The sequence below is a fragment of the Belonocnema kinseyi genome, chromosome 6 (assembly GCF_010883055.1).
Source record: "Belonocnema kinseyi isolate 2016_QV_RU_SX_M_011 chromosome 6, B_treatae_v1, whole genome shotgun sequence".
NCBI classification, from domain to species: domain Eukaryota; kingdom Metazoa; phylum Arthropoda; class Insecta; order Hymenoptera; family Cynipidae; genus Belonocnema; species Belonocnema kinseyi.
In genome coordinates, this window is record NC_046662.1 from 117,170,102 (window position 1) to 117,195,123 (window position 25,022).

Here is a 25,022-nt window from a genome sequence, read left to right on the forward strand (position 1 = left end):
AAAGAACATCATTAGGACGATTCAAAAAAGTCTAAAGTCAGTCCAAATAACATTCCATAAACATAAAATGTTCTAGATACGTTTTAAAGACCTGTTTCGAAAATGGCAGTTTTTAAAACGTTCAAATAACATCTTTCGTTATAACATCGTTCCTTATAATCGCTTTATTTAAATCGGTATGATCTTCATTGAATTTTCCATGGCATGTTTTAAACTTGGTGAATGTGAATACGCATTGCCCTCACTTTAGCGTATTGATAGATTCTCTTACATGCGATCTTTTAATTCGTTCCTCATACATGATTTTATAATTATAGTTGAAGTTAAAGGCTTAGAGTAGTTAGCAGAAAACAATATTATTCATGGAATATCAGGTCTTTCCAAATCCATAAATAGATTGTCTCTCTGCTAAAATATCTTTACACGGATTTTTTAGCAAGTATATGTAGGTTTTTAGAAGGTCCGCATTGGATACTTTAAGGTGTTTAGCATGTGGCTCTAATCTGACATTTATTTTTAATCGTAAACGCCATAATCACCTTATTCAAATCGCTATGATCTTCATTGAGTTTTTCATGACATGCATTAAACTTTGAGAATGTCAATACGAATTGACCGTACTTCGTCGTATGGATGGATTCTATTAACAGCGATTTTGTTATTTGTTACGTATACGTCATTTTATAATTACACTTAAAGTCTTAAGCAGATTACACTTTTATTTCTGGAATGTGTGGTCTTTCCATGCCTATAAACAGATTGACTCTCTATTCAATTATTTTTACACACATTTTTCAGTAAGTATATGTAGGTTCTTAGTGGGTCCGCATTAGATATCTAAGGTTGTGTAGCAGGTTGCTTACAGTTGACAATTTTTATTATTTCAAAACGTCGTAAGCACTTAATTTGAATGACTATGACCTTGATTTAAAATTGTATGACACGTATTGGAATTGTAAAATATCTATCCGGATTCCATGCACTTTAGTAAATTGACGAGTTATATGAACAGCGATCCTTTGATTTTTTCCGGATATCACAGAATATAATTATGTTTCAAAATAGAAACTTAAATTCTTTAGCCAAATGTGATATTAGTAATAGGAAGTTAGGTTTTTGCAAAGTCATCGATTCTTCGAGTGCATGCATATGTGTTTCTACACGTTATCTTTCAGGCAGTTTATATACCGGTGCTTTTTAGGTCCGAATCAAATACATAAGGATGTTTGACAGATTGCTTCACTGGATTTTTCATGACACGTTTTAAACTTAGAGAATGTCAATACGCATTGCCCGGACTTCAGCGTATTGATGTTATGTTAAATGTGATCTCTTGATTCGTTCCTCATACGTGATTTTGTAATTACACATGAAGTGAGAGACTTAGAGTAGTTAGCAGAAAACAATATTATTCATGGAATGTTAGGTGTTTCTAAATCCATAAATAGATTGATCTTTACGTAAATATCTTTACAGTATATACAGGTTCTTAAAGGTTCCTCGTTAGATATGTAAGGGTGTTTAGCAAGTCGCTCACCGCTGGCAGTTATTAATAATTAAAAGCGCCATAATCATTGAGTTGAATCGCTATGACGTTCATTCAAGATTGCATGACATTTTTCCAACTTGCAGAATACCTATCCGATTCGCTCTACGCCAGTATGTTGATGATTTGTATGAACAGCGATCGTTTGATTTGCTTCTGATATGTGATGATATCATTACATTCGAAAATAGACTAATCGCCGTTAGTGCAACGTTATATTAGTAATAGGATGTTCGGTTCTTAGAAAGTCATAGATTCATTAAGGGCTTGCTTAAATGAGTTCACACATTCTATTTTGAGACCACTCTCTTTTAACATGAAACATTCTATGTTCTGTTATTATATTAGTCAAAAATACAACATTATTTACGGAATTTTTTAAATTTTCAAGTGCATAGAGAGTTTGACTCTGTACAAAATTATTTTTACTCATATTTTCCAGTAAGTATATATAGGTTCTTGGAGGGTCCACATTAGATATGTAAGGGTTTTTAGCAGGTCGCTCACCACTGACATTTATGATTAATTAAAAACGTCATGATGCCATATTTGTATCTCTATCTTCATTCATGATTGTATGACATGTATTGAACTTGACAAATATCAATAAGGATTTCCTTTACACCAGAATGTTGATAGTTTATATGAATAGCGATCTTTTGATTTTTCCCGGATATGTGATAATGCAATTATGTGTCAGATTAGAAACTTAAAGTCCTTAGCGAAATATGATATTAGTAATGGGATGTTAGGTTTTTGCGAAGTCATAGATTCTTTGAGTGCTTGCATACATGTTTCTACACGTTATCTTTCAGGCAGTTTATGTGTAGGTTCTTATTAGGCATGAATTAAATACACAAGGGTGTTTATCATGTCGCTCTCGGTTGGAAGTTATTTTTTATGGAAAACACCATTTGTTACGGATATGAGATGATATGGTTAAGTTTGAAATTAGAGACTTGAATTCTTTAGTGTTATATAATATTAGTTATAGGATGCTATTTTTTGCAAAGTTATAAATCCTTTAAGTGTTTGCTTACATGTTTTTACAAATTATTTTTCAGTCAGTATATGCATGGGTACTTATTAGGTACCAATCAAATACGCAAGGCTTTTTAACTGGTCGCTTACATGTGGCAGTTGTTAATAATTGCAATCACCGTAATTCATATTATAATCGTTGTCATTTTTATTAAAACTGTATTACATGTATTAAAGATTAGGAATGTCCATACAGATTGCCATTACTTCAGCCTGTTGATAGATTTTATTAACAGCGATCTTTTGATTCGTTCCTTATACGTGATTTTATAATTAGACTGGAAGTTAGTAACTTAAAGTGGTTAGCGAAATACAATATTATTTATGTAATCTTAGGTCTTTCCAAATCCATTAACAGATTGACTCTGCTCAAATATCTTTACACACATTTTTCAGTAAGTATATATAGGTTCTTAGCGGGCCCGCATTAAATATGAAAACGTGATTATCAGGTCAGTCACCGCTGGCAGTTATTATTAATTAAGAACGTCATCATCACTTAATTTGAATCACTATGACCTTCATTTAAGTTTGTATGAAGTCTATTGAACTCGAAGACAAAATAAACGGATTAAATTTACATAAGTATCTTAGTAAGTTATATGAATAGCGATCTTTTGATTGTTTCCGGATATGTAATAATATAAATATGTATCAAATTAGAAACTTCTCGTTAGCGAAATGTAAGGTCAGTAATAGGATGCTAGGTTTTTGCAAAGTCATAGATTCCTTAAGTGCTTGTTTATATGTTTTACACGTTTTTTTAAATTAGAATATGTATAGATACTTATTAGGTCCGAAACAGATACGTAAGATGTTCAACAGGTCGCTTACCTATGGCAGTTGTTATGATATGTATTAAACTTGGAGAATGTCAATACGTATTGCCCGCACTGGAGCCTTTTGATAGGTTCTATTTACAGCTATTTCCAACTCTATAGACAGATTGACTCTCAGCTTCAATTTTTTTACACATGTTTTTTAGAAAGCATATATAGGTTCTTAGTCAGTCTTCATTACGTAGTGAATGGTGTTTAGCAGTTCATTCACCGATGGCAGTTATTATTGATTGGAAAAACCATAATCACATAATTCGAATCGCTAAGATCTTCATTCCAGATTGAATGGCCTGTATGAAGCTTGGAGAATATCGATACTGCTTCCACATAAGTCAGAATTTTCATTGGTTCTATGGACAACGAACAGGTGATTGGTTCCGAATATAAGATAATATAATAAAGTGTGCAGTTGAAGACTCGAAGTCGCTGGCAGAATATAATATTATCAATAGGTTGTTAGCAGGGCGGGCGGAAGCGGTGTTGGGTGTATAGAGTATTCCCCGCCTAAAACTCAAAGTGACATTGTTCCGGCGACCCTGGTTGTTAGGTCTTTCAAAATCCGAAGACGGATTCAGCCTCTGCTTAAATATTTTTACACATTTTTTAGTAAGTATATGTAGAAACTTGAAGTAGTTAGCGAAATATGACATTAGTAATAGGATATTAGGTTTTTGCAAAGTCATTGATTCTTTTAGTGGTGGCCCATATGTTTTAGACGTTATTTTTCAGTTAATATATGTACAGGTTTTTGTTAGGTCCGAAATAGATACGTAAGGGTATTTAACCGATCGCTTACCCGAGACACATTATTTTTCAGTTAGTAAATGTATGAGTTCTTATTAGGTACATTATATTAGTAATAGCATGTACCTTTATGTCAATCACTCATCGTAGGTAAAGCGTAGTTTATCGGGTCCTAAGTATTAAAATTAAAATTTTCTGTAACTTTGACTTATACATAATAAATTAGACTTTATAAATGTTTCTGTAATTACTTGAAAAGTCTATACAAAGTGTTAATTTTAATATGTACAGGTTGTTTGCAAATATAAAAAATAAATATTCTATAAGTTAATATCTCAGATATACTTTCCGTTGTAAATTATCTTTCTTGAACGTTACATAACTTTTCTTTTGTTATGTAAAACTTTATTAAATTTTTTTTTTCATATATAAGGGTACTTATTGGGTCTTTTATATATAAAAATTATTTTAACCGACCCTCTAAACAACTTTATATCCTTCACTCATCAAGGTACAGCGTAGTTCATCGGGTCCTAAGTATTTAAATAAAATTGTTCTTTAACTGTGGCTTGTACATAATAAATTAGACGTTATAAATGTTTCTGTAATTACTTAAAAACTCTGTGCAAAGTGTTAATTTAAGATATAAGAATGCTTATTGTTTTTTTCTATATAAATATATCGGTCGACCCAATAAGTACTTTTATGTCCATCACTCATCGTTGGTAAAGCGTAGTTTATCGGTTCCTAAGTATTCAAATTAAATTTTTCTTTAATTGTGGCTTATACATAATAAATTAGAGTTTATAAATGTTTCTGTAATTACTTGAAAAGTCTATACAAAGTGTTAATTCTAATATGTAAAAGGTTGTTTGCAGATGTAAAAAATGAATATTGTATAAATTAATGTCTCAGATATATTTTCCGTTGTAAATTACCTTTCTTAAACGTTACATCACTTTCAATTTGTAATGTAACACATTTTTACATATTTTTCAAAGTGTAAATGTTTCTTCATATATAAGGATATAAAGATACCTTTATGTCCATTACTCATCGTAGATAAATCGTTGTTTATCGGGTCCTAAGTATTCAAATAAAATTTTTTGTAACTGTGGCCTATACCTAATAAATTAGACTTTATAAATGTGTCTGTAATTAATTGAAAGCTCTATGACCTAAGTATTTAAATTAAATTTTCCTTTAACTGTGGCTTGTACATAATAAATGAGAGTTCATAGGTGTTTCTGTAACTACTTGATGTAGTATAGATAATGTTGTATAGATAAATATCTGAGATATGTTAACCGTCGTAAATTAACTTTCTTGAACGATACATGACTTTTATATTGTTATGTAAAGCGCTATTACGTATTTTTTAAACTGAATATGTGTTTTTACATATAAAGGTGCTTATGAGGTCTTTCGTAAGTATATATTGGTTGACCCAATAAACACCTTTATGTCCATCACACATTAGAGGTAAAACGTGGTTTATCGTGTCTAAAGTTTCACATTAAATTTTTATTTTACTGTGACTTGTATATGAAAAATTCAAGTTCATAGTTATTTCTGTAATTACTTGATAAATCTATGTAAATCGTTAATTTTAGCATAACATATTTTCTGCAGATATAAAAAATCATTATTGTATACAATAATACCAAAGGTATATTTTCCGTTGTAAAGTAGCTTTCACATACCTTACATCACTTTTATTTTGTTATGTAAAGCGTTTTTACATAGTTTTCAAACCAAAAATGTTTTTTATATATATAAAGGTGGTTATTGAGTCTTTCATATGTATACATTGGCCGACCCAATAAACACCTTTATATCCATCACTCATTAGAGGTTCATTATCGTGTCTAAAGTATTTAAATTAAAATTTTCTTTTACTGTGACTTCTATATGAAAAATTAAAGTTCATAGTTATTTCTGTAATTACTTCATAAGTTTATGGAAAGCGTTAATTTTAGCATATTTTTTATAATAGCATCTTTATATAATAACCTTTTATAGATTTCCAAGTTGGCCAAAATCGTAAAATAACCTTAAAATCTATTCGACGTACAAAACAACAAACGAAATATGCACCAAATGTTAAGTGGCCTTTCGGGCGTTTCCGGAACTTATCTTTTGGCACGACTTGCACTTGCCAGTCCCAAATGATCAAAATTTACGTCCAGCAAATGATTCTGCACCATTCTTTTGCGCGAACTTACTCCCTCGCGATAGAAAGACACAGATCATCAAAATTTACATACATTTTCGTAGACTTAACGTCCCAAGTAAATTTATCATCATAGGTAAACTTATTATGTCTCAAACTAATCGAATGATTTCCATCGTCAGACGTAATCATTTTACAGTCGCCTGCAAATTGAATAACGTCCGTTTTATTTTCACATTGTAACGTGAAGTGAAATTACAATAGATAAATAAGTACTTTAGTATCGTAAATTAATCAGATTACATATTGTAATTTGAAAATGCAATGCATTCAATGAATTCAATCTTCAGCAAAGGTTTTCAAGTCTTGACTTGGAGGTTATTCCTTCGGGACCATACCTAGACCATTATTCGGACCTGCTTATTGAGGTGTACAACCGAATTGATCAGAAAATAACGGATGGGCACTCACCCGTTGCACTGCAGATTCCGATTTCTACAGATATTACGCACTCCCTGATCAAGGCCCAAAGGGCCCTGGCTTCTGATCCCATATTGTGGCTGTATTCTCAGCAGTGCAAGCACATGTCAGTCCCTTGTCATCCCGTTCAATTGTCATCCTTTATTCATTCTGCTTGGCCTGCGAGCCGTATTTTATTTCCGCCCTACTCTCTATATTTGGTAAGCATTCCCTTATCCTATCTCTAAATGAGCATCCCATCGAATCATGTACCATTCACAGAATTCTAGTGACTGTCCTCGTGCATCTGTTATAGGACATCAAGGTGAAATATTTGTGACATTAATAATCTGCGTTGAAAGTAGAATGATCTTTTCAGCGCTTGCATTTTTCACAGTAGAAATTCGCATGTGCACAATAAACGAAGTATTAAATAGTGATGCATATCGATCATTTTTGGACACAATCGAGATTTCCTTGAAATATGATTAGATGGAACTAAAATATAATGAGGATCAAGAATTGCTAATTAGAAAATTCGATCAAGACGACACGATCATCTTGACTGCGTGATCGCTCGTCTCTATGTGATAAGTGCTGTGTTCGGGGTTTTTAATTAATCTGACGAGATTTTGGAAAACATTTCAAATGCTCGTTATGAATCTCTAGTAATATATCAATAGCTGCTAAGACGCTGCGGATTGTCCCTAATAAACGCGGTTTAGTGAGAAAAAATGAGAGAAAGCCTCACTGTACAAATTCATGACGTTCTTTTCGTTCATTATTGCACGTATACTCGTTGGCTAATACTATTCCTTGCAGGCTACTAGGGAAAAAAATTTTTAATGTAGTTCCAAAAAATTCGATGTATCCTATTGTAGAGGATTTTTTTTTAGTTAAAGAAGAAATATTGAACGAAGAAAAAAGAAGTAAGTCGAAGTATAAGGGTGAAAATACTAATGAGGCCTCTGGTTTTCCTTACAAACAATTGAGACACACAGATTTTTACTGCTATCCCTCTCATAAAATACAGGTAAGCGTATTGTGAGCTAGTATGTTATAAATATAGTAATAATGTGCTTTTTTAGTTTCAGGATTATACTCTGCCCTTGTCTATAAAACGAATTTTAAAACTAGAAATACACCTTAAAGCAGTAGCTATATTAAAAACTAAATGCCAATATTGTATTTTTTAAGTGCCAGTTTAAAAAGTCAGGATATTCTAAAATAACCTTGAAATTACGTTTTTTAATATTTGTGAAAACTCAAAAGTTTCTCACTAATTTATATTTCTCAATTTGCATGTTTTTCAGTAAGTAATTCGATAAATTTTGTTAAGGCCTAACTATACCTTTTATGTTTATATTTTTACCAAAACATTGCCAACATGTTTCGACTTGACATCAAATCCTTATATACCGTACACCAACTCCTTTTTTACGGATTGCCGCGACTCCATGAACTTAAATTGAATATATAATAGGTCATTCGAAAGGCTGTTGAATAACCTTTCGAATGATATGTTTCCTTTTTTCATATCAACAGCGGTACTTTTTTAAATGCAGATTTTTCAAAAAACGAGGTTTTCGAAAATCAAAAAAGGGTAGCTCGAATATGACACACCTAGAAAAAATCAAAATACACGAAAAATAAGCAAGTTAACGGTATAAAAATATTTATTAATGCAATTTTGAAAAATATAATGTGCAGCGAACTTATTAACAATAGTCGCAGATCCATAGGGCCGATAATACTCCGATGCAATCACTATGTGATAATTATTTGCAGGTAGCACACTCTATAAAAGATTCCTCCTCTAGTAAAGTTCGCAGAGGATGCATTAAGTACGTGAATACATGTATGCATTTATGTTAACAGTCAGAAAGAGAAGCGTTTCCATATTTCCTTTACAATACTATTCTACTTATCTTACTGTACTGCTGCAAGCAACATTTATTAATAAAACTTCATTTATAAGATAATAAATAGACATTTAAGGCTCATCTGAAATCAACTTGAGGATGGCAGTTTTTATATTTTTTTATCTCACGCTTCCAATAATGCACATCGATCAATGAATCTTACACTTTTTTCTACTGCATTATAAAGCATTCTACTCGTACTATTACCAATCAAGTACACGTTTTAGTTTGTCAGAAATGCCATGTGAAAGAAAATGCGATATTCAAGCCATCTTATTTACATATATTTGTAGTTGAAAAGTCAATAGACAGCGAGCAGTTCGTAAATTTGTAAAATAATCATTACAAGCTGAGAAATTAGTCTTCAAAAATAGAGTAAATTTGACTACGCTTATTTTTAAGATATTACATGCTTATTATAATTTAAAAAATAATTCTACAGCATTCTTGTATGTATTCAGACATACCACACAAGTCATATTCCACATTATACTTTTGAAGAAAATAATGGCGAACAATGACCTTACAAAAACTCATCTTAAAACGGAAGCTGTCAAGTATAAATTTAAAAAAACTCTTTCATAAAAAATGAGATTAGAAATTATGAAAATTACGTTATTGTCCCAAAAAACACCCTGTGATCCCAAGATTTTTTATGAATTCTTATTGCTGTGTTCAGTTTTTAAGGATTAAATAATCTTTACAGAAAAACAAAAACATGGTAAAAATATGTAGATTCAGGTTTTTGACTTTAAAATCACTATTTTAAAAATTGAGAAAAAAATTATTTCTAAACGTAAGTATTTGTTATTTGGTCCCTTTTATGTTCGCCTAAACTCTAACGTCCTAACCTCTCTTAAATGGAAAAAAACTTCGACAATAAACAACGGGACCTTAGATACCCGAGTCACCTATACGTCGATTTAACTGTCAACCCGAGTAAAAATAATTTGTCTTCGCTAAGTCTTCATTCAAGAGATAGCCAAGATATAGGCAAGACCTTTTTTGTAAGTGTTCCCCCTGGCCGCGAGCGAGACTTTATTTTTGTATCTTAAGTTAAAATTTTTGGTCTCTAAGCTGAATTAAAGGACGACAACAACAAAAGAAGTCGTATAGCGCTTCTATCGATGAGATCAGGCTCCTCAGAGATGCCATTAAGTATTCCTCGCTTCAAACAAGCCTTGGCGCAGTTGTCTAACCCAAATTCCATTCCTATTTCTTTAGTGTATCGTTCGATAATCCCTAGAGCTATATGTAGTTCCTCTTTGTTTTTAGCATAGATCTCAAGATCATCCATGTAAAATACATGAGTGACCTTGTACTTTCGGTTTGCAGGTTTGCCGCAAAAGTATCCCTCGGAATGGCGAAGTGCTAGAGATAGTGGCAATAATATAAGACAAATAGAAGTGGGCTCATGGTGTCGCCCTGATCCAGACATCTCTGAAAGGTGACCTTGTAAGTTGTTACACAATTTTTTCTAGATGAGATAGTAAATCTTGTTTTCCAGAGCGGCATCAATTTCTCTATGCACCTCACAATTTGCGAATGAACCTTTAAGCTTTCTAAAAGGCAGATAATAAGTCTATGGGAGGTCAAATCGAAAGCTTTCCGATAAGCAATCGAGGCCATCGATAGGTCACGCTGGTAGGATGCCTTTCTTTGAGCCGTGTTTCTTGTCACACAGTTCCGATTTTCCGAACAATCCTATCATTTAGGATAGCTATGAATATCTTATACAATGTTTTCAGACAAGTGATTAGCCTGTAATTCTTTGGGTCAGCTATTTTCGGCAAGAGTACTGTGCGCCCTTCCACCAAAGTTTCCGGTATTTGCTCTTCCAGCTTTAAATATGAGGTGAAAATACCGGCCAAATGCTGATGGGTTGAAGGAAACTTCTTCCACCAGAATGTCTTGATACAATCTGGTATCACCATCTGGTCCAGGAGCAAAATAGTTCTTCATACCTCTCAATACTTTTTTCACCTCCTCGGTAGTGATGGGTGGAAATTCTTTCTCAGGTGCTATGAGGGTATCATACATCTCTTTGAAGCTATTTATATTCTCTGTGTCTTCGTCCAGTCTATGTTTATTATCAATATGTGGCTTAAGATCCTTTATATGCAACATGTGGCTTAAGAGCCCTTACGTGCAATATGTGGCTTAAGAGCCTTTATGCTGTACTTAGATCAGTAACATTGAAAACAAAAGAAAGCATTGGATATTATTATGTCCATGTTATGGTCATATATTTAATAAAATTAGTTAAAATTTAAGCTAGAATACTTTCCATCGAATTTGAAAATATGGGGCTTGAAAGCCTTTATATGTCAGATTCTATTTCACTTTGAATGAGATTCACATACTTTGCATCTGATACAAATTTAAATGATTTAGAAACTTGTATACAAAACACGCGGATTGAGAGCCTTCAATTGAGTTTTAAATACTTTGCATTTGTACGGCTCTAATATATAATATGTGCTTTTTTGGGCTAATCTACTACATATGAATAGTGATAGGAATATTAGGAATTAAATATATACTTTTTAAAATAAAAAAATGACTATTACATTATCCCTGGAACATTCTGAATAACATATGATGTTCTGTGGCTTAAAATCCCACTTTTGATGTTACATGAATTTTCTTGTCATTCAATATATTTTAGTAATTATTTTTATGGAAAACGCTCAAATTTCCTTTCTGTGAGCATTCTTACAACCCATGTTCTCAATTGACTTTCATTATAACTTACATCTTCAGGTTTATCTTCAAAACATAGAGGTAGAAAATGCAATAGCATATACACCACAGTCTATAAGATTAGGTTGTTTTGGACTAAATGAAATTTTACTTCTGGTTTCCATGGATAAAGTTTGTTTAAAAATAATGTTTGTTGATCGTCTAATTCTCCAATGTTTAGACTATTATAAATATTCATTCGTGTTCCGTTGTGATACGTACATATCCAGTGACCAACACTTTCAGAATTTGTGTAAGTTGTGAGACCACCTTACAAAATTTTGCAAATTTGCTTTTTCTTTTGGAATTTTTTCTTGTTCGGAGGGGAAACTGCAAGAACATTTTATCTTGGTTCAGCTACACCACATGTGTCTGTATTTACATGAATGCTAAAATTATCAAAAGACTGCAAAAATGCAGTCTCTCCAATCATGTGCACATTTTTGTCAAAGATATTTAAATTGTTTTTAGCATGAATATATTTGTGCACGTTTAAAAACATCAACTTCTATATCTTTTTTAACGAAAAGAATAATTCTTCTCAATTGAACATTTTCATAACTGTCTGATCTAAATATTTCCTCAAAATTGGGTATTTCCACAATATCGTTTGGCCTTAATCGTGTCTCTGCAAATATTAAAATATTTTCTCTTTGATACCATTGGTCATTTGAAATTTTACTTGCATGTTTTCTTAATGATCTAGTATTTAAGAAAATGATGCTTCTATTTTTAGAACTGTCTAGATTACACATGCTCACAAAAAAAAGTTGTCTTCACGAGTCAAGTGACTAGGCTATCCTTATGGATTTTGATCCGCAGAATCCAAATCTGGCTTTAGAATTTCTCCTACGCCTCTAAATTTTCCTGTAGATGCAAAAAGTAGGGAAAAGTTTAGGGATTTCTGGCCACATAGGCTGTACGAAAAATTTCTCTGCACGAGACAATTGACTATGCCACCCTCATGGATTTTGAGCCGCTGAATCCAAATCTGGATTTAGAATTGATCTTACGCGTCTCAGTTTCCCCCTAGATTCAGAAAATAAGGAAAACCCTATGGATGACTTGCACATTATTTTTATAATACAAGTATACGCGAAAATATGCACATTGATATTATATTCTTAAGTGCAACGACTTGTAGAGACTTAATTTATGCACAAAAATTCTTCATTGTGCCTTCTATTTTCTCTAGTTCGGGTAATTCTAGGGAAATTGAAGGGCTTTCTCATATTATATAGATTTACAAATAAAAAAATAACAAAAACCTAATCTTCTTTACAGTTGTGCGTGCGAAATCAGTCACTTGTCCCGGGCAGACAACTTTTTTTGGTGGGCCTGTGTGACCAGAAATTCTCTAGGCTTTTCCCTACATTTTGCATCTAAAGAGAAAATGGAAGAAACCTGAAAAATTTGGGGTTCATATTTAGATTTAGTACGAAAAACTGCAATGTTGTTATTTTTTTTCGTACAAATCTATATAATATGAGAAAGACCTTAAATTTACCTAGAATCACCCAAGCTAGGGGAAACGGAAGGCACAAAGAGTATTTCTGTTTACAAAATACGTGTCCATAAGTCGCGGCATTTAAAAACATAACATCCATCTGTCTATTTGCGTGTATACTGGTACTATCAAAATTGCTTTCAGAATATCCCTATGTTTTTGCCTATTTTCTGCATCTAGGGGACAACTGAGACGTGTACGAACAGTACTGAGGCTAGATTTGAAGCCTAGTGACTTGTTTCGTGCAGGCAAGTTTTTTGTATGCCCTCTGTGACCAGAAAATCCCTATCCTTTTCTTTACTTTTTAAATCTAGAGAAAAACTGAGACGTGTAGGACAAATTCTGAGGCCATATTCGGATTCAGTGGCTCAGAATCTATAAGGGTAGCCTACTCGCGTTTCTCTTGCAAGCAACTTTTTTTTGTGTGGGCCTGTGTTATTAAACAATAAAGTCAATTGACGATTACCTTTAAATCGGTTTAGTTGAATGGTACTACAATCATTCGTCTTTTGTTTTACTTGAGGTTTAAAGTCACCAATTATATAAAACCCTCGTAATTCTCTTGTAGGGCTACGTGCAACACATAATATTGATTTTGTTATTCTTTGATTTTTTCTTAAGTACGATTTTTGTCGATATTATGTTTTAGCATAAATTCCTTACATTTATTTCGTGCATTCTTTCCTACTCTATCGAAGCTAAACTCTACCCATATTTTAGATATTTCATTTAAATCACCTTTAAATTTGATTTTTCTTAAAAACTGCAAGCGCCATTGACTAATCCATCTTGAACGTCAATATTATTTGTAAGCATAGATTTAATACCTATTTTAGATATTACTTGGTATGGTAAACCTGCACATTCTGATGTTTTTTTTACTTTTTAGTGACTCCAATCGCTTACTCTTTTCTTCTTCTGAACTATCTTCCATTTTGTGATCGTGAGCTTCTGACACAAATTCTTCTCCTTCAAATGATTGTTTCCTATCTGCATTATATTAATCCACCAGATAGTTCGCAGCATACAATATAATAGCATTATCTGGTACTTGATTCTCATTCACACATCTTGACTTAATTAAATCAATATCTTTATTTGTCATACCTTCATTAGCTAAATAATTTAATGCTTTAATGAATTTGGCTTCGTTTTTCTGTCACATGACCTCGGTTAGTTCATAAAAATTTAATTTATCCTATAAACATATATTTGATAATGCACTCATGCACGATACTTTTGGATTTTTAAATACGGGTATATTCATAACTGGTGGCAGTTGATGGAGATCGCCTACAACTAATACCGATACTCCACCGAAAGGTTCGTTAACACCTTTGATTTGTCGAAGTCTGGTGTCAATCTAACTTAACATTCTAGCTCCAACCATCGACATTTCGTCAATTACTAAAACTTTTAAGTGAAACAATTTTACTTGAATATTATTCGCTAGATCTGAACTTAAATCAGGCATTTGTCGACTATTTTAAGCGATTGGTAATTTAAAAGCTGTGTGTAAAGTTACTCCGCCCATTAAAAACGCTGCTTTACCGGATGGTGCGCAAAATAAAACATGCATTACATCTTGTTTTTTACCCGGCAATCTTGACAGATAATAGGATACTGTTTGATAAATTGCATTTATTCCTGTAGTTTTTCCAACACCAGCAGAACCGCTTAGGAAGATATAAAATAATAGTTGACTTGTCTTGATACAGTGTAATGTGTGCATTACAATTTCGCGCTGCTTAACATTCAATTGTTCCATTATGTTGTATACATCTTCTTCGGGTAACTTTACAGGGGCAGTATACCTATTACAAACATTATCTTTCACAGTTTCGTTTTCTGCTTGTTCAAAAATATCAACTTCTCTATCTTCATCTAATTTGTTCTTATTAAATGTTGCTGTTCTTTCTTTTTGAATATCTTTAATAACATCGAATGCATTTTCGATGGCTTCATCTAATACTTTGTCATCAACAGCTCAATAGCTCTTTTTGATTTCTTTGATTGTGTCTATATTTTTGTGGTGAACGAGTCCACAATCTTTCGCAATAATATCGCTTTCTTCACACCGCCAAGGCAAATACAACATTATTTGTTCTCTATAATTATTGGAAGAATCTCGTTTCTGATTAGAGCTTCTAAATCAAATAAACATTGGCCTATCGCGTTGTTTTTCATCATCGTCTTTTTCATTATGGTCGTTATCTTTATTATCGTTTTCATTTTTCTTGTTACTGGACTTAGAGAAAGCTGCAAAATCAGCTAGACATACGTCCACTTTTGAAGCTGGCCGCTTTTCATATTTAGTTACGTAATCTTCCTTTAAAATAATTTTCTGAGTGGGTGTTTAACGATTTTTATTCAGCATCTTATTTCAGCATGCCAACCCGCTCATTCTTGGGATTGGTAAAAAAGCGTTGGCAAATTTCCTTAATCTTTCTTTGATTCCAAAGTTGCCATTGTTTAATTCTTCTACTGTTTGACGTAATAATTTTGACAATCCGCTGTCTATTTTACTTACATAATTAACAATGTATGATGCGCAGCTGTTAGGATTCAGAATAAACTGGATGACCATATTAGCCTCAAAAAAATTTAGGATGTCTAGATTAGAACAATTTATCGCTACTTCTGTACTCCTTTTCTGTAAAAAGGTTCTAGTTCTTTTTATCGAGATTCGAATTGCTAATATATACTCGTCTTCTGTTAAATTTAATCGATTTAAACTATCACAAAATTCTACTAACTCGCTTGATTTTTTGTAATAATAATGCATTAATTTTCTAATTTTTTCAAATTATTTTTTACTATTATCATTGTTTCATTGTCTACATTTTCCAAAGGATCTAGTATCATTGTTCGAGGCATAACTCCACACAACAGATTACTCTTGAAATGGACCACCTCTTCCTTGTATATAATTCAGGATCGCTCTGAATTAATTATCAAAATACAGTGCACACGTAACGGGATCTCGCCCAATGAAATAAGTTTTGGTATTATCATCGAGATTTAATGCTTCTTCCAAGGAAATTTTTTTGGCATTAAGAACATACACTAACATCTGCATTAATTCTAGCCACCATCTTTCCGCAGTTAACAAAGTAAAAGAAAGGGTTGGCTTTCCAATTTGTCGCACCATAGCTGATAGTTTTTTTTCTCACTTTCCAAATATGCAGACGACAAACGAATTTATTTTAATACTTTATATCTGACATCATGCCTAATCGCGTCATCAACAAATCCTTTGCTAAGAACATTTTCTACTGTAAAGTTTTCGTGTCGCATACTCTTCTATCACTTCGCCTAAACTTCGGATTTGATTCGTATTGTGCCCCATACATCTTCTCTAAGAGCATACCCGCCGAAAATTCTAGGATGGCACAATGCGCTTAAGTGAGGTGTTCTCCAAGGAACTGGTTTATTATTTTATCCAGGCATAACTTATTTTACCGTCCTCATCGTATAAAATTTTTATTTTACAATCATTAACATTATTTATCTCATCCTTGTATTCATCTTCTACCACAAAATTAAGCTTAACATAAAAATTCCTTTTATATTCATTGAAGAAGGATTTATCTACTTTAATTTCATATTCTTTTTATAGAGAGGTAGATAATAAGCAACTTAGTGCTTCACAAATATCAGCTGGTCTAACAATTTCATTGATGCAATCAGACTTATGCAAAAGGTTTCTTTTAAATATTAATTGTATAATATCCATTTTATTAAGCGGTTTTGGCAGTGTACTAACCACTTAATTTACTTCAGATAGAATATGTACAACGCTTCCTTTCAATGACAGTTGTGAGTTTAATGCGTGTGGTTTTGAAGCTAAATTTGTTTGAATGATGTTAATGGCGACACTGAGATCGCTCCTAAATCTGACAATTTTATCATGCATTCTGGTACGCAAGGAAATTTAAAACCATTACTCGTCACCAATTTAGGTATTTTTCCGGCTCTAATTTTTTCCACGAAAATGTCATTATAAATTGTCAAATGATCTTTTCGTGGAATAAATAGTACAAAAAAGCACAAACATTACTTGGTGTATCCTTTCGCTCCTTTTTAAACTTTAATTTCGCAACGGACGCAGGATCTTTTTTACATCTGAAATCCCTTACATAATTTTCTCTAAAACTGTAAAAAGTAGTAAATCTTAAGCGACGTTTAGCATTTTTATCTTTTTTTCTCTCTTACTTTCTAAATTCCAAATCTAGCCTTTTTTCGTTTTTGCTTCATTTTGTTTTTTTTTGTTCGTTTATATTAAAATCTAAATTTGCGCGTTTTCTTTTTTTAAGTTTTTTGTGCAGCTCCCTGTCATTAGCTTTATATTCTTCGTTTTCTCTTGGTTCTGCTTTTGTTTTTTCTTGTTGCCGCCTTTCTTTATCTTCAAATTCTATTTTTTTCTCAGTTTTTCTTTTGTTTTTTTGGTTGCTGCCTTTCTGTATCTTTATATTCTTTGTCTTTTCTAATTTTTGATTTGGTTTCTTTGTGTTGTTTCCTTTCTTTATCTTTAAATTCTTTTTTTTTCTCTCAGTTCTGCTTTTGTTTTTTTGTTGCTGATGCCTTTTTTATATTTATATTCTTTGTCTTCTCTAATGTTTGCTTTCGTTTCCTTTTGTTGCTTCCTTTCTTTATCTTTATATATTTTTTCCCCTCTAATTTTGGCTTTTGTATCTTTTTGTTTGCCCTTTCCTTTATCTTTATATACTTCGTCTTTTCTAATCTTTGGCTTTGTTTCTTTTTGCTGCTCCCTTTCTTTGTCTTTACATAGTCTGTCTTCTCTATTTTTTTTGTTTCTTTTTGTTGCTGCCTTTCTTTAGATTTATATTCTTCGTCTTCTCTCGTTTTTGCTATTAATTTCTTCCTTCGCTCACTGTTTTTAAGCTTTATATTTTTTGTTTTTTTCTGTTTTCTCCCATTGATTTTCTTCTTCTTTCATTATCTTTATCTCTATATTCTTTTTCTGCTCTCTTTTTTTCCATAAATTTCTTGTTCCGCTCATTAACTTTGGCTTTATATTCTTCGTTTGCTCTCATTTTTACCATAAATTTTTTGTTTTGCTCATTATTTTGAGATTGCCCTTCACTTATTTCCTTTCTTTTAGTTTGTTTTTATTGAAAACTTTCCTCTTCAGTAAATGATGCATTATTCCTTTTTTGGTTTTTATATACATTTTCTTTTTATCCTGTTCTTTGAAATGTTCACTGTTTCGCTTTTCTTTAACTAATTGCCTGATCTCCAGATTTCTCTGTTTTGTTGATTTCTCTTTACTTTTGACGTTTTTTAAGGATTGAATTTCTTTCTAATAATTTATTTTATATTATAGGCTACTGGGGAATATTATAATAAATAAAACAAGATGTCATTTACTCATCAACTTCAGGGAAAACAAATTATTTGATATGAAGTCTCTTTGGAAAGAAAGAAATGGATTTCTTACTTGGTAAATTGGAATAAATATAAAACTCTTTAGTGAAGATGACAATTAACCTGTAATGGAATCCATTCAAGTATTTTAAAAATTGAATCAAATAGTGTCTTGAAAAAATCAGTGTATTACTGACTGATTTATCATAGAGCATAAAGTACGTGACTCATAAGAATATGTCATTTTTTTTCTTAATAAACATTTAAAAAATGTTTATGTAGTTTTTAAAAGTTTAAAGCTTAAAAATATTTGATTGCTTATTGAAAGTGCAATGTAAAAAATATTATAATTCTAAGGATATCGTTTGAGCCATTTTTAAAATCAGGCGATTAGCAGCGCAGTATTGTCAGATATATGGTATTTGTTATACACATTCTCAGCTAAGTGATGTCAAATCGTGCGAGAGCGAGAGAGAAAAATTTCCCTATCTGAAAACACGGGTTAGCAAAAAAATTTGGTTATTCGGGAAATTTTTAATTTAGAGGTAAAAATATGTTTTGAATTCATTAGAAACTAAGCGGTATATTTATAAAGCTTTGAAAGAATTAAGGATAATGATGTCTTTCCAATATCGCAAAAGCTTTGTACGATTTTTAATGTCTTTTTGACATCTTAAAGACATCCTAACGACATGAACATAGGATGTCGTAAAGTCGTCGTAAAGATATATAAGCGGTGTCTTAAATAGGTAGCGATGTCTTAAAAGCGTGACTAAATTCCGTACTAATTGGATGGCTCATTTACACTTTTTGACATTAAATTCCCATTGCAAATTGAACAGCCGATTGAATTCAGAATTGTCATGAATAATTTTTTACTCTACAAACGCGTTTCTATTCAAAAAATTAGTTCCACATACTTCCTAAGAAAGGAATGATTTTATTATTTATTCAGTGAAATGACGAAGCTAAAGTTTGAGGTTAGAACTAGGTTGGGGGCGAGATATGTTATTATACAAATAAAATTAGGTGAATTGTTCACGGATTTTTTCATTCATACTGAATATTACAAAAAGTAGAAAAGAATTTTAAGAAGCCTGCACAAACCTTTGGGATCTTTTTAATAGGCAGGGAGGGGGGCAGGGAAAAGCCATAATGGTCCTCTAGGGTAAAGGGGAAAGAGGGAGGGTGGGTTAAAAGGCGGTTGAAATTTGGTCATGGTTTATGCAAGGTCTATTAATAAACATTTTTTCTAATTTGAAAAAGCGCCACACGAAGATTAATTACTACAATGTGATCTGATACTCAAGCTACATTTGTTTTAATTTTTTATAAATAATAGTCAAAAATAATGATAAAAATTGGTTTTAAAGTTAATATACTTAATAAGGAATTAACTATTAAAAACTAATCGATTATAAGCACACGATAGATGGAGAACAGTTCATGTGTCATTCATAACAGTGTGTGCATAAAAAAATTAAGCCCTGTTAATTCAAATTTGCACGAGGTTGTGTATACCAATGAAACAACTTTACAGGGCAACATCGCAACTAGATATTATATCTTAGAAAATGTTTTTTCTTTAGAATACACGTTTAATTATTGTAACTTTCTTCAAGTATACCAAAGCCTGACAGTATGGCTGCCAAGGTTATGTCTTTCATAGAATTGCCACCGCGGTAGTTTCGAGCTAAAAATAAAAATGTTATAGTTTTGCAATTAGCAAATTAAAAATATTATATTCATAATCTATGATATGTCACATATGTTGCCAATTCAATAGAATATATGAATTTTCACCCCATTGCCTAGAAGAATATTATACTTAAAAAGATATATTTTCAACTAAAAATGGAATAGTAAAAATGGAATAGTGAAATTTTCCGATTAAAATTTAGTTCTGAACAAAATAATTTATTTTTATCAAAGTAATTCGACTATTAAGTTGTACAATTCTTTAATTGCTTAATTTCTCTTTGCAGTTTAAAATTGATTATTTAACAAGGCATTGGTTTTAATGATTTTTTAAACTACACATTGTTATTATAATAAATACAATATAATAAATTATACCTAATTATTTTAGTATATTATTATGTTTTTAAAGATCAGGTGTTTATATAATAATAATTCGAGGATGATCTGCGAATTCAATATACTTGTATTATATATTATTATTAGAATATCCCAGGGATAACTCGTCGGATATCCCGCAAGGCTGTAATATGGATATCCCAGAGATAACCCCAGGACATCCAGAGTAATCCTGATACTTTTACAGGATATTCAAATGTTCCAAGTAGGATATGGAAAATTAATTTATGTCCTACTCGGGACATTTGAATATCCCATAAACATCCCAGGGTGACCCTGGATATCCTGGGGGTCCCTGGGATATCCAAATTTCTGCCTTGCGGGATACCTAACGGGTTATACCCGGGATATCCTTGGGACAACTTGGGAGGTAAATGGGATCAAATGGGATATCCCAGTATATACTAGTTTTGTGAGGGTACGGACTTTATCGAACCATGAGACGAACATCCTGAAAGAAACATCCTTCTCTGGGAAAACCTTTGTAAAAAAAACAGTGTGTCCCCATACACTCTAATTTTTATACATGAAAAGTTGCATAATTTTTGACGGAACAACCTCAGAAAACCAGAACCGACACATGTTCTGAAAATAAATGATACCGCGGTGACTCAACACTATGAAACATTATTAAACTTTTAATAAAAAGTAAAAAGTGCGATTAATTTTTATTCTTTAATAATTCTTATTCTAAATCTTACTTTATATATATATAATTTCCCCATTTCCCTGTACAACTGTCCAGGGGTGGTTCCAAAGGAATTAACCCCCAAGCGGAGGTGTGAAAACCGTGTCGAAAACTGAATGGTACCTGGGTGAGGTGTCTAGAACGGTGACAAGCCGGCAACAGAGAATGAGAGGCGACACTAAGACCAACCGCGGGCATGCGAAGAATACGACCTCTGGGCTATCAATTATTATGAGTATGACGCAGCGAGAGCTTTGACCGATGCGAACCGTAAAACAAAACCAACGGTTGATTATAAGACTAAAAGACGAATGCATCAACTTGCCATTAAGATAGGCTGAGCAAGGCAGTACGCGTCCCACATTCGGTGTGTAATTATATACATCAAATCTGGCAGGAATTTTACCGCCATGGTTCGAAAGTTCGCGCGTGAATTCCGGACCCGTTATCACAGACTTAGCAAGTCAAAGCTGCTGACCATCAGGCAGCATATTGTTGAGAGAATACGGATACTGCGGATACTACGGAGAATACGGATACTACGCGCTAAGAGAAGTCTAGAGCGGAGGGAGAGGTGGGTCAGAGAAAATCAACAGCTTCTCTCGGACCCATCTCGACTCTTCCAAGTTCTGGTAGTACTCTATTCATTTGGAGTAGTTCCATGGACGAAGGAGGAGCTGAGATCTCTTGATATCAGGTCAAGAAAGGTTATGCACATGAACAAAAGCATGCATCTCAAGTCTTCCGTTCCGCGACTGCACATCTCACGCCGTCAAGGGGGTCGTGGAATCTTGAGTCTTGAATGTCTTCACAACATGATTATTCAGGGTACAGCATATAGAGTTGCAAAAGGAAGAGACCCTTTTCTTAAAATCATCAGGAATCACGAAGAGGTTGGCAAAGGAGCGTTTCTGTACAAAACAGCGGAGGAGGCTGCTGAAACACTTGGACTTAACTTCAGTATTAGGGATAAGCAAAATACATCAATTATTATCTATCTCGGGTACTCACTCCTGAAAGCCCAGGTTAAGAAAGCACAAGAGAAAAATTTTCGTGAACAGCTTCTCGATAAGAGGATGTACGGTATCTTCCACAGAAATGTGGAGGATCAGTCTATGTCGTGTGAGCTAACGTTGGCTTTCCTTAAATCGCTTGGATTGAAGTCTAGTACGGAGGGTTTCATTTTGGCATACCAAGACGGTGTAATTTTCACCTTAACATATCGTCGCCACATTTTGAGCCAAGACATTCCCGATGATACCTGCAGAGCGTGCCATGCACACCCCGAGCATTTAACTCACATTCTATTTAATTGTCCAACAATTGTCGAGAATGGAAAGTGCCGCATATACTGGAACTTTATATTCTCTGACAAGCTTCCTTCAAGCAGAAGGCGGTAATCCTTGGATCACTTCGTGTTTTCCGGGTACACGAAACTTTTGCCTGGGAGCGGGTACAATTTTTCAGATTAGCACCTACTCCTGGCGAAATCCTGCGGTTGACCTTATAACAAATTTTTAATATATATAATTAAAAATTTGTCATAAAAACAACCGCAGGATTTCGCCGGGAGCGGGTGCTAATCTGGAAAATTGCACCCGCTTCCATCGAAATCGCGGTAAAATTTCAGCCACAACCACGTCTCACGACCGTAAGATAGGTGGTTACAGTCTGTAAGGGAATCAATACGACGATCCAGCAAAAGCTTTGTGCACCCTAAGAATACCGAGCGACCCAAGAACAATCGCCTTATGCCTTTTTCCCGCAAGTGTTCTAGCATATTGTTGACACGCAGGGATGCTTTTTAGGCCATTAGCAAGTGAAAGCTTGGCACCTCCAAGAGTGCCGATGATAAGTACGATCAATTTAACAGAATATCCCGGGTACAATCGTTGCAACTCCCTTATAAGGTCTCGATACCTCTGTTTCTTTTCATTCTCCTTGGTTATGATGTTTTTGTCAGCTGATGCTGAAAATTCGATAACGAACATGGTTCGCTTCTCAAAGTCAAGAAGAACCATGTCAGGCCTCGAGTGAGCAACAGAAACGATTGTCCAGAATATAAAGTTCCAGTATATGCGGCACTTCCCATTCTCGACAATTGACTCCATTTCCCTAGGAGCATTTAGAGGAGCGATATTAAGGTTAATGCCGTAGAAGTGACAGAGATGGTAATAAAGCACTCTTAGTGCCGCATTGTGCCTTTGAATGTGGGTCGTTCCCGTTTGAGTCGGACAACTAGATAGTATGTGAGCTAAATTCTCGGGGTGTGCATGGCACGCCCTGCAGCTATCATCGGGAATGTCTTGACTCAAAATGTGGCGACGATATGTTAACGTGGAAATGACACCGTCTTGGCATGCCAAAATGAAACCCTCTGTACCAGACTTAAATCCAGGCGATTTAAGGAAAGCAAACGTTAGCTCAAAAGACATTGACTGATCCTTCACATTTCTGTGAAAGATACCGTGCATCCTCTTATCGAGCAGCTGTTCATGAAAGTTTTTCTCTTGTGCTTTTTTAATACGGACTTTCAGGAGTGAGTACTCGAGATAGATAAGATTTGATGCATTTTGCTCCCCCCCTAATACTGAAGTCAAGTCCGAGTGCTTCAGCAGCCTTCTCCGCTGCTTTGTACAGAAACGCTCCTTTGCCCACTTCTTCGTGATTCCTGACCGTTTTAAGAAGAGGGTCTCTTCCATTTGCAACTCTATGTGCTGTACCCAGAATAATCCTGTTGTGAATACATTCAAGACTCAATATTCCGCGACCCCCTTGACGGCGTGAGATGTACAGTCGCGGAACGGAAGATTTAAGATGCATGCTTTTGTTCATGTGCATAACCTTTCTTGTCCCGTTATCAAGAGATCTGAGCCGACAGTTCGGAAGACCAAATCTGTCGGATAATACGTTTGTATCTGCTTCGGAGAGTATCCTTTATAGATGTCACATCCTGAATGCGGCTCTGTGGTACGCCCAGGTATGTATAAGTCTCTCCAGCGCAAAGGTGTCGTATGGCGCTTCTATCAACGAGCTCAGGATCTTGAGGGATGCCATTAAGTTTTCCTCAGTTCAAATAAACCTTGGCGCATTTGTCTAACCCAAATGTTATTCCAATTTCCTTAGTATATCGTTCGACAATCCCCAGAGCTAGATGCAGTTGCTCTCTGTTTTTAGCATAGATCTTAAGATCGTCCATGTAAAATACATGAGTGACCTTGTACTTTCGATCTGCAGGTTTGCCGCACAAGTACCCGTCGGAATGGCGAAGTGCTAGAGATAGTGGCAATAATTTAAGGCAAAAGAGGAGTGGGCTCATGGTGTCGCCCTGAAAGACACCTCTCTGAAAGGTGACCTTGTTAGTTGTCACACGATTTTTTTCCAGATGAGATAGTAAATCTGGTTTTCCAAAGCGCAATCAATCTCTCTATGCACCCAACTATTTTCGGATGAACCTTCAAGATTTCCAAAATACAGATGATAAGTCTATGGGATGTCGAATCGAAAGCATTCCGATAATCAATCCAGGCCATCGATAGGTCACGTTGGTAGAATGCTGCATCTTTGCAGACACGTCCATCGATGAGCAGGTTCTCCCGTCATCCGGCTACGCCTTTCTTTGAGACTCGTTGTTCACACATTTCTTGCTACATAGGTTTAATTGCCCGAACAATCCTATTATTTAGGATAGCTGTGAATATCTTATAAAGCGTGTTCAGACAACTTATTGGCCTGTAATTCTTCGTGTCAGCTAAGTTTCCTATTTTCGGCAGAAGCATTGTGCGCCCTTCCACCAACCACTCTGGAATCGGCTCTTCCGACTTCAAATATGAGGTGAAAATACGGGCCAAATGCTGATGGGTTGAAGAAAACTTC

General features: G+C 33.9%; 1 protein-coding gene across 15 annotated transcripts in view; it reads left to right on the top strand.

The window, feature by feature from the left end:
- The window catches only part of LOC117174093 (histone deacetylase 6), a 788,923-nt gene that overhangs the window by 619,366 nt on the left and 144,535 nt on the right, over window positions 1-25,022 (top strand). For 14 of the 15 annotated variants that reach the window (XM_033362808.1, XM_033362803.1, XM_033362813.1 and 11 more), the window contains one exon: window positions 7,699-7,835. The exons of the other annotated variant lie outside the window; for it this stretch is intronic. In XM_033362808.1, the coding sequence (XP_033218699.1) occupies window positions 7,699-7,835 (137 nt within the window). The remainder of the gene's footprint in view (window positions 1-7,698; window positions 7,836-25,022) is intronic. 15 annotated transcript variants of the gene reach the window in all.